The sequence below is a fragment of the Myotis lucifugus genome, unplaced genomic scaffold (genome assembly GCF_000147115.1).
Source record: "Myotis lucifugus unplaced genomic scaffold, Myoluc2.0 scaffold_19, whole genome shotgun sequence".
NCBI lineage: Eukaryota > Metazoa > Chordata > Mammalia > Chiroptera > Vespertilionidae > Myotis > Myotis lucifugus.
Window position 1 is genome coordinate 3,920,654 of NW_005871067.1, and position 10,598 is coordinate 3,931,251.

Genomic DNA, 10,598 nt, shown 5'->3' on the forward strand with positions numbered 1-10,598 from the left:
GCAGGACGGTGAGGGACTGGGAGGTCCTTTGAGCACTGCTATCTCCACCCACCTGCCTCTGGCAGCCCTCCACAATAATCAGCTTCTGCTGGGGGGATGTTCGGGCAAAAACAATCTCTGGGTAGCTGGTTAAAACCTCATCCAACTGGTCCTCACTCATGTCCTTCAGCTCCGTGCCAGTCACCACCGCAGCTTTAGCATCCCTAGAAAGGTCAGAAGGAACTGGATGAAGCCAAAGGTCAGATCTTTGGCGGAAACACCCTTCTGGGCAGGATGTGGACTAAAGCCTCTTTGATTTCACTTGGGAATCCAATGTCCTTGATATCCAATACTGGAGTGGGATGACAGGCATTTTGAATACTGGGGACACTTTGGTCTCCATTTCAAGATGGTAAACTGAGGCTAAAAAAGAAGTCCATTTTTTTTTCCCCAATAGGGAATAACCAAGTAGCCTTTTCCTGATAGGAATGGGTGAGAAGTGAAACTTCCTGGGCAATGTTTTACTTAACAAGGAAATGGAGGATAAAAAAACACCGCCTGTTTATATGTTTTGGATCCTAGAATTCAGCTTATGCCAAAACATGGGTAACAATTCCTGTTGTTGTTTATTTCAGATTTATAGAGTATCTACTATGCAATGAGCTAGGTAGGAAAAAATATATTGAGGTCTTCTTTGAGGAAAACTATTGTCTGCTACTCTAAAAGGAAGGTTCTAAAAACTCTGATTTTCCAGATCTGATTGTGTTGTTCCCTGTTAAAATTCTTAGAGGCTTTCTTTCCATTAAGCTTAGAGCAGACCCCAGGTGAAGCTGGCACGGCCAGGTGCAGCCTGTGCTGTTGAGCCTCATATCATGTCCCCGGTGTTTCAGTTCTAAGCCCACAGGCTCTCCACAGCCCAAAGGCTTGCACAGTTCTTGCTGCCTCATCTTTCCTTCACTAACACTCCCCCTTTCAGTCTTCAAAACTCAGCTCAAATACTCTGTACAAAACACTGCATGCCTTTTTCTTTACATTTTTAAAGTTTTGAGATTTTTTCTGTAGGTCTGTTTTTTCATGCTGGTGCTAAAAACTGGAATTCTAGCACTTGACTTAAATCACAAATCTTCCTAAATTCTGGTAAGAATATATAAAAGCAAGATAAGAAGGAAAGGGTGGTTCCTCCCCGCTCCAGCTGGGAAAGTCATTATCTGAGCATGAAGCTAGAGCTGATAAAGTGGATAATTAAAAACATTCACAAAAGTATCCACCCCACTTTCTTGTTCAGTGCAGTGACTTGTATGAAAATGTATAATCCTATTATTTTAAAAAACAAAACAAATAAACAAAAGCTCTAACCCTGTTTTCATAGATGAATGTTATTTCCACAAAGGAGAAGACACAGCCTTCACATACTGTTGTAGTGCCCAAAGGTTGTAATTCTGTTTGGTTGTTTTAATTAGTAATTTGCTGGCCTGGTGATAATTTATTACCCGACAGCTGTGTATTCCTAAAAGGCATGAATACTTGGGTAAACCAGAATTGGTTCACTGGTCTTTCCCTGTTTCCCCCAACATGCGTGAAAGTATAATAAAGCCAATGACATTTATTTTCCCAGTGTAACCTAGAATCTTCAGTTATTTAAATTATCAGCTAACTCTTCCCACACTGCTAGCTCTTCAGTCCAGTGTGTCTCCTTCATTGTACTCATCATAACAATCAGTTTTGAGTTTTCTGTCCCTCCAATTAGATGGAAAGAAAGAAAGCTCCCTCAGGGTGGGAATAATGTTGTCTGTTTGTTTCTATAGTTCCAGTTTCTTGCAAGGTGCCTGGTACATAACTGACACTCAACAATTGATTGTGGAAAGAATTAACACAAAGAAAAACTGAGTCTTTCCTTAGGAAACTATCTTTATATTTACTTTCAAAAAAAAAAAAAGCACAAAACCCAGAGGGTTCTTAATATTCCAGATTGTACAACTGGATCACTGGCAAGTAATTTCATATCAACCCTTTGTTTCAGATTTTCTCACTCTAAATTAGGCACATAAGATTTTAGATCTACTTTACTGGGTTTTGAAATTTCACACAAGGGTAATTTTTGTGGTACACAGTAGGTACTCAATAAAATTATGAGTGAATGAATGAATATATGAGTTATAGAGGAAACCAGCCTAGCATCACCCTGAGAGAGTGTTTGGCAAAAAGGGGATTTTCTCTAAATAACACAGTGTCCCACTGAAGTTGAGTTTCTGCAACACTGGTTTTATGCTTACTTACTGTTTGTTAACTTGCTCCACAGCAATGTTGAGGCGTTTTGCAATGTCTTCCACAGTCTCACTGTTGGCTGAAATGATACCTACACTCTTGGCAATAGCTTTGGCTGTAATTGGATGATCTCCTGTAACCATAATAACCTAGAACACAGACATGGAAAAAGGCATGGGAATAATGAGGAACTACCTGGCCAGAGTAGGGGCAGTTCCGTATCACCTGCTCTACCATGATTTAGTAGAACATGGTTAGCATTGACTGTGGTCTGCTCTTACGGATAGTTCTTGATCTTAGATCAAAGACACAACTGTCTGTGAAAGACACACTGATCCCACTGGATCTATCGTTGCTTCTAAGCTTCTTGCATTTCTCCTCTGATTAGAGGAAGCCCTTTCCCTTTGATGTTGCTGTATTTGTGAAAGGTCTGGTAGCTGTCTACCTGGGACAGCCTCATGTGGCTTCAACAATCTTGATATTAACATGGTAATGGAATGAAGATTTTGGTTTCGATATCATGAAGGCAACTGGATTGCTGAGGCTGAACCTCAAGAGTTTATAATAAAATCTTTTATTGTTTAGTATCATCTAGGGCAAAATATGGCTACTTCATGGCACAGGGAGTTAGCTTTCTTCTCACTGCAGTTATGATTGTGCTTTATTTCACAGAGACATAATCATTTTGCTTTTATTTGCAGTTACTGAAAACTTAATGTAGTGAAAGTAGAGATTTTTAAAAAGGAATTAAAGCCTTGGGCAGTGTGGCTTAGCTGGTTGTCATCCCATGCACCGAAAGGTCCTGGGTTCAATTCCGGATCAGGTCACATACCCAGTTTGCTGGTTCGATTTCTGGTTGGGATGCTTGTGGGAAGCAACCAATAGGTGTTTCTCTCTCTCTCTCTGTCTCTTTCTCTCTTTCCTTCTCCCTCTCCCTCTCCCTTCCCCTTCCTCTTTCTCCAAAAAAAGGCGCGGGGTGGGGGGGTTACGGTATTTACTTGAAGAGACCTAAATACTATCTCTTCTGACAAATGTCCTTAGAAAGGGACACCACATACATGGAGGACTTCTTTTGTTTAGTTTTGTTAATTCTCACCCAAGGATATTTTTCCATTGATTTTTAGAGAGAGTGGAAGCGGGAGAAAAAGAGAAAGAGAGAGAGAAAGAGAGAGAGAGAGAGAGAGAGAGAGAAATATCGGTGCAAAAGAGGTATCAATTGGTTGCCTCCCGCACACACCCCAATGCCTAGGGGTCAAACCTGCAACCCATGTACCCTTGATCGGGAATTGAACCCAAGACCCTCACCAGTCAGGGCCATGGAAGACTTCTTAAGTCAGGAAGATAACTCCCACCTTGATCCCCGCACTCCGACATTTGGTGATTGCATCCGGGACAGTGGACCGAGGGGGATCAATCATTGACAAGAGCCCCACAAAACAGAGATTGGACATGGGAAAGTTCATGGCATCGACATCAAATGAATAGGTTTCTGGAAACTCGTCTGCTGGCAGGTAGAGATGACAGAAACCTGGAATGGGTGTGGATTTGGAAGTCAGTGTCTCCCATGGAATGACATGAGAAAAGGAAGGACATTTTCATACACTCTCAGTCCTTTATTCTTTTACCAATAGAGTCTATCAGAATTCATTCTTTCAATTTCATAATGCATGTTTTAAGCAAAGATATAGCTCATCCAAAAAAAATCATTTGCCCATTAGGTTCTCGCAGTGGTCGGCAAACTGCGGCTCGGCAAACCGCAGCTCGCGAGCTACATGCAGCTCTTTGGCCCCTTGAGTGTGGCTCTTCCACAAAATACCAGCTCTTCCACAAAAATACCAATTTCTGCGCATGGGCCACGAACTGTATGTGCATGCCCGCACGTGGTATTTTGTGGAAGAGCCACACTCAAGGGGCCAAAGAGCCCCATGTGGCTCTCGAGCCGCAGTTTGCTGACCACGGTTCTAGGGTTATGAAAATCAAGAGTGGACAGCCTTTACTTCTGAAGATATCCCAGTTGAGTGTGGGGACAGAGATATAAAGAAATAAGCATAATGGAGCATGGTGAGTGTTATTGACGAGAGCTACACTCCAGCCACCTGGGGAGTCAAGAAAGACTTCACCAAGAAGGTCGTATGTGAGCTGACTCTTGAGAGAGGCATTAGGGAGGACTTGGGGGTGGGAAGACCAATTAGGAAGAAAAAACAGCACGTGCTACTGCACAAATGGGGGAAAGGGTCTGGGGATCAGGGGAATGGTACGGAGTTCAGTCTTTAATCGAGAGAAAGGCCAATAGTAGTGGCGCGGACAATATCTGGCTCAGACGTTATTTGGCTCTCACAGGTTGAGGTGAAGGGATTCCTGTGTCTGGTGGGACTTCCAAGATCATGTGACTTTCTCATCAGCTTTCACATTAAATTTATTCTCATCCTGGCCCACTGCATGCCCCACACGTTTCAGTAAAGCACAGGCTCTAAGAGGTCAAATGTGAGGTGCTTAGAACGACCCTAATTAGATAAGTATCAGTCTTGCCCTGAAAAGGCTACTTGCTAATGTGGGCTATTTGATAATACTTCAAGCATATCATCTCATTTATATGTTTTACTTGTTTTACAAACTCAAATATCCTTTAGATTTCCGCTCTACTGGCAATAACCTTCATTATGTCTATTAAGCCTTATCATTGACCACGAACTTGTTACCTTGAATTTATCATCCTGTAGTTCAGAGGTGCCACTCTGTCAACCCATGATTCTCATAACAAGATGAGACAGGTTGGCCATCCAGCAGAGTAGCTGTGGCCTCCACTGGACTTTGTGATATCACTGAAGTGACCACAATTAGGTTCCTGCCACAATATATTTCTATAGTTCCTTCTACCTCTAATATCCCGTATTTCTGTTACTGGTAATATTTGCCCATAATCACTAAGTAAAATAATTCAACATTTTAAAAAACTTACTTTCTCCTCCAATAAGTTGATAAATCTTACCAATTCTTCCTCTAAAAAAGTCTCTGGTAACTGACATCTCCTTCATGTTCCCATTGCCCTAGAGCAAATTTCTATCCTGTGTCACCTGAACGAGAGCAGCCACCTCCTCCTGAGACCCAGGCCTGTCTGCTCCCTGATGCCGCCAAGCATGATCCTTCAGAAAACACCGACTCTGACCAGCTTATTTGCTGCAAAGCCTCCAGTGGCTCTGTCCTGACTGCCAAATGAAACCCAGTTCCTCACCCACATAAGGCACTCCAAACCTTGACCTCCAGTCTATCTTTCCAGCCCTACCTCCCATGATGACATAATCTCAGTCCTGCAACACTCCACATTGACCAGCTTCCTGACAATGCTCACCACCCCGGCCCCACCCCCCCACCATCATTTCTACCTCTGGGCTTTGGCCTATGTTGTTCCCTCCACCATGAAACCTATCCCCCACTTCCCTTCAAATATTGTCATTCAAGGCTTGGTTTAAATGGAATCCTTCCATAGAACCTTCCTAGATTTTCCTGCCTGGCAGCAACCCCACCCTCCTTGCTGCCATCATGTGATATGCTCTTAATTTGTATACCATTCTTCTTCTTGTGAGTCCTGTGGAGGCCACAGCTACTCTGCTGGATGGCCAGCCTGTCTCATCTTGTGCCCTGACGCAGCACAGAGCCTTGCACTGAACAGGTGACACATAGGGTTTTGCCACGAAAAGCTTACCCAGAACACGCTCCCCTAGACCTCCCAGTTCCATGTATGCAGTGTAGAAGGCCTCAGCTGTGGTGTTGTTCAGAGGCTGCTCCTGGCCATTGACCATGATGGTGCTGCACTTCTCTAAGACCTTCTCAGGGGCCCCTTTCATCACCATGAGGAAGCGCTTGTCAATGGGGTCATCTGTCTTATGTATGGAGAGCTGGGAGGGAAGAAAGTGGACATAAGTACAGCATGCTAGAAAATCATGACACTGTCTCTATTACTGAGGGCCTGAATTGTACCGACCTTTTAACTAGCAACATGACAAAATGAAAAGCAACTTTTTCTCTCATTGGGCTACTTATCCTTGAAATGTAAAGAAGAATTTTACAGGTGGGTTCTCTCCTTTTCATTTTCTGGCTAAGTGATATGCAAGACATCTGGACTCAGCCTTTTAGTCACAGCCCAGCTTTAGAGGGGCCAGATGTGGCTGTCAGCTTATGACATCTTCTTCTACCTTGAACAAGATCTGCATGGGGTGCCTGTGGGGGTTAGGGGTTGTAAGCCACCTCGTCTCATCTCCCATCTCTACCTCCTCTGAGCTATTCTGAGCTCAGGCAGGCATGAGAGCAGCAGGCTTTCCTGTGCCTCATCCTCTCTACACTGATCCAGTTTTTACTACCTGGATATGAGAGAAAATGGTGCGTGTGTGGAAGTGGGCAGGCTCATGTTCAGGCTTTCAGTAGAAAAGTTAAGTAACAGGTATCACAATTCTAACACCAATGCCCTTGAATTAGTAATTCTTCTTCTGGACTCATCCTAATAAGATAATTGGGAAAAGTGTGAAAAAGTGTATAATAATAAATGGCTAAATCTTACATAGTCCTTATTATATACCAGGCACTCTTAAGCCCTCAAAAGGAATTTCAAGAAGCTGGAGTATTTGAGAGAGAATGAGTAAGTTTATGAGAAAAATGCTACTATTTTGGGTCTATCAGTTGATTTTTAGACTTTCAGATATCAGAGATGAGTACAATAAAAAAATGGAGGGCAAGCATAGTTTGCCAGCTTTTTAAATTTATGGTCATATAAAGACATTAAAAAGCAACTAACCAATCAAAACCAAAACCAAACCAAGAGCAAACTTCCCATCTACTATCACCATCGTTTTCTCAAAGGTAGAGCATTTCAACATTTAAAAAGTAGGAATAATAAACACTTATATAGTGTGTGCTGTCCTAAGTGCTCACATAGTAAAGTAATTCTCAAAACTGTCATAAGGCTGTGGGTGTTCTTATCACCATTTACAATGCAGGAAACTCAGGTGCAGAAAGGTTAAATGACTCATGCAAGGTCACACACTAACAGGTGGCTGAGCTGGGGTTTGATTCAGGCTGGCAGGTTCGAGGCCCCACCCTGATCACGTAGGATGTAAAGGATAATTGTTTAAATGAAACACATTCATCTTTACATAAAACTTTATAAAATATTGTCTAAAAATCCAATTTGTCATAAACTACTGAAAATCTCTTCATGGACCAGCCTCAGTTTGGTGAATTGCTATTCTAAGGCCAATAAGATGTGGACTTTCTACTTTGTTTCCTTCAGTTGACAGAAACCTCACAATTTTCCAAGGTCACAACATCTACTTCTCATTGTTCATGGCTAATTTTTGCCCAAGTATAAAGTTCAAATGGCACCAACAACATCCAAAGAGGTGTTTTGGCCTTGTCAGCAGGAACACACACAAGCGCTCTCTTCTTTCTAGTCCCAACTCTGGTTAGCTCATTTTCTCCTTCCACCTTTAGTACATGAGGCCTCATGGGATCTGCTTTTTCTCATTTCTTACATGCTGAAGGAAGTCTTTACTGGAGTAGATGAAGTTCATCTACTCCAGTAAAGACTTTTTGCAGGGTCTGTGTGAGTCCTGGCTCAGCCCTCAAGAGCTGTGTGATAAAGTTCTGTGCCTCACTCTCTACCTTACAGAGCTGTGGTGAAAATTGAGTGATTTAATACATGTGGAAATTAGCACACATGATTACTATTATTATTTTAGGATTGTGACTCATTCTATTTTCACTAAAATTTTGAACGAGAGATCTGATTTCCTGGCTTTAATATTTGACATCTCACACTTTTGTTGGTTGTCTGTTTGGCTAACTGCAATTCTTCATTGGCCCATTATCCACAAAGATGTTTGCAACAGTTTTTTTTCCATCCAAACAAAATAGTAGGATAATCACCAGAAACTCTGACACAAACATGGCTATCTTATTTATACACTTTATTGTTAATGCAAGGCAAAATCATAATGCCTATGCTCAGTTCTGGAGTCTACTGGAAAGCCCATTGGCAGCAGGACCTTGGGCTACACAGTCATTTTTCCAAGCACAGGAAGGATGGGGATGTTTGGTGGTTGGCCACCCCTAAAATGAGGGAGACAACTAGACAAGGACAGCCATTTTCTTCCTGAGAAATGAGTGGAAAGAAGATCCCTATGGGACAGGCCTGGAAAGCCATTGGCTGGTCATCAGAGAGACTCCTCACTGGCTTCATAAAGGCAAGGCTTCCTCATATGGCCTGAGCAAAACTGTTCTGCCTCTGACTTATATGGTAGAAAAAGCTTGTGCTCAGGAGTCAAACAGATGTGTGAAAATTGGTTGTGCCACTTTGATGCTGGAATGAGCCTGGTGACATTAACACACTCAGAGTCTGTTTCCTTACCCATAAATTGGGATTAATTAGTCCCATTTCATATGCTTACTGTGAGGACCAATGAGACAATGTATATGAAGCACCTGACACAGACTGAGGACACAGTTAGCTCTATCCCTTCCTCCACCTTTCATTTACCCTATGGGCTCTGGCTGTTGCTCCTCATTTGTGCAAGTCACCCCACAGGGGCACGTGTGAATGAGTGAGGATGTGAGTGAATGTGCCTGTAATAGAGATAGATTGTTCTAGGTAGGAGAAGCCGGGCTGACAACATTTTTTTTCTCTATCTGCCTCAGGCAGAGGAAGGAGGCCAGCAAGAGAAAACCTGTTCTGGGTTTACTAGACACCCAGGCCATCCATCTCAGAGGACTATTTTTAAAGTTAAGTATCATTCAAAATTCGTACTAACCTAAGAGTACTTACATGTAGAAATGTCGTTCTCCTGATAACAGAAATTCAGTTGTGAGGAACAACTCACCTGAAATTTGTTGGTTGAGTTAAAAGGGATTTCTGCTACTTTGTGGTTTCTTTTTCTAATTTCCATCACGTCACCCAAAACCACCTCTGAGAATTTCAAAAGAGCAGTTTCTGAGGCATCTCCAACCACAACTCTCTGAGAATCAAAAGAGTTAAAAATAAATATTTGTAGCACATAATCTGGTTATTTGGGGATTATTTTCAATGAACCAACTAGCTCAGTGGTTCTCAACCTTCCTAATGCCGCGACCCTTTAATACAGTTCTTCATGTTGTGGTGACCCCCAACCATACAATTATTTTCGTTGCTACTTTATAACTGTAATTTTGCTACTGTTATGAATCATAATGTAAATATCTGATATGCAGGATGTATTTTCATTGTTACAAATTGAACATAATTAAAGCATCGTGATTAATCACAAAAGCAATATGTAATTATATGTGTTTTCCGATGGTCTTAGGCGACCCTCGACCCCCAAAGGGGTCGCGACCCACAGGTTGAGAACCGCTGAACTAGCTGGACAGACAAAATGATAACACACAATTGTGACTGAGTTAAGACCATCGTAAAAATGTTAAAGTGAATCATGCCACCTACTGGCATTAGCAAAGCTCAAAGTTAGAGCTCTGAGAGCCGAAGGGTTTCATGAAAAACAGCAGTTATGAATTAGATCTTGAAAGACGGTTACAAAGAGAGGAGAAGAAAGCCTTTCAGAAGCCAGAATGCCATGAATGAAGGTGAGAAGTGGAAGACTTCTGTCCTAGATGCTGGGAGTACAGATGGACATGGAGGGCCCTTAAATGCAAGCTGAGGTCTAGGTTCAAGAAGCAGAAAACAGAAGCAAAGGAAGTTTTTGAGCAAAGTTAGGTGATGTATTTCATCTAATGTAGTTTTTAAGGAAAATTAGTGCCATGCAAGAAAGACTGGAGGAGGGATAAACTCGAGTTAGGTAGGCCAATTAAGAGGCCAGTACAGTTATTTTGATACGAGTAATTGGTGATAATAGAAATGTAAAATTATAGATATACTAGAGGCCCAGTGCATGGAATTTGTTCACTTAGTGGGGTCCCTCAGCCTGACCTGCACCCTCTCACAGTCCGGGAGCCTCGGGGGATGTCCAAGGGGGAGCAGGCCTAAGCTGGCAGTCGGACATCCTTAGCGCTGCCACAGAAGTGGGAGAGGCTGCCACCATTGCCACTGTGCTCACCAGCCCTGAACCCGGCTTCTGGCTGAGTGGCACTCCCCCTGTGGGAGTGCACTGACCACAAGGGGGCAGCTCCTGCATTGAGTGTCTGCCCCCTGGTGGTCAGGGTGCATCATAGGACCGGTTGTTCTGCCATTTGGTCAATTTGCATATTAGTCTTTTATTATATAGAATTTTAAAAAAACATACCTTTATTGATTTCACAGAGAGGGGGGGAGGAAGAGAGAGATAGAAACATACAATGATGAGAGAGAATCATTGATTGGCCTGTTCCTCACA

The 10,598-nt window shown here is 42.6% G+C and overlaps 1 protein-coding gene across 1 annotated transcript in view; it reads right to left on the reverse strand.

Moving 5' to 3' along the window:
- Nucleotides 1-10,598, reverse strand: part of ATP12A (ATPase H+/K+ transporting non-gastric alpha2 subunit) — a 28,287-nt gene that overhangs the window by 4,975 nt on the left and 12,714 nt on the right. Inside the window, 5 exon segments of the mRNA XM_006110100.3 lie at nt 53-203; nt 2,257-2,393; nt 3,597-3,772; nt 5,948-6,140; nt 9,114-9,248. Of these exon segments, the coding sequence (XP_006110162.1) occupies nt 53-203; nt 2,257-2,393; nt 3,597-3,772; nt 5,948-6,140; nt 9,114-9,248 (792 nt within the window).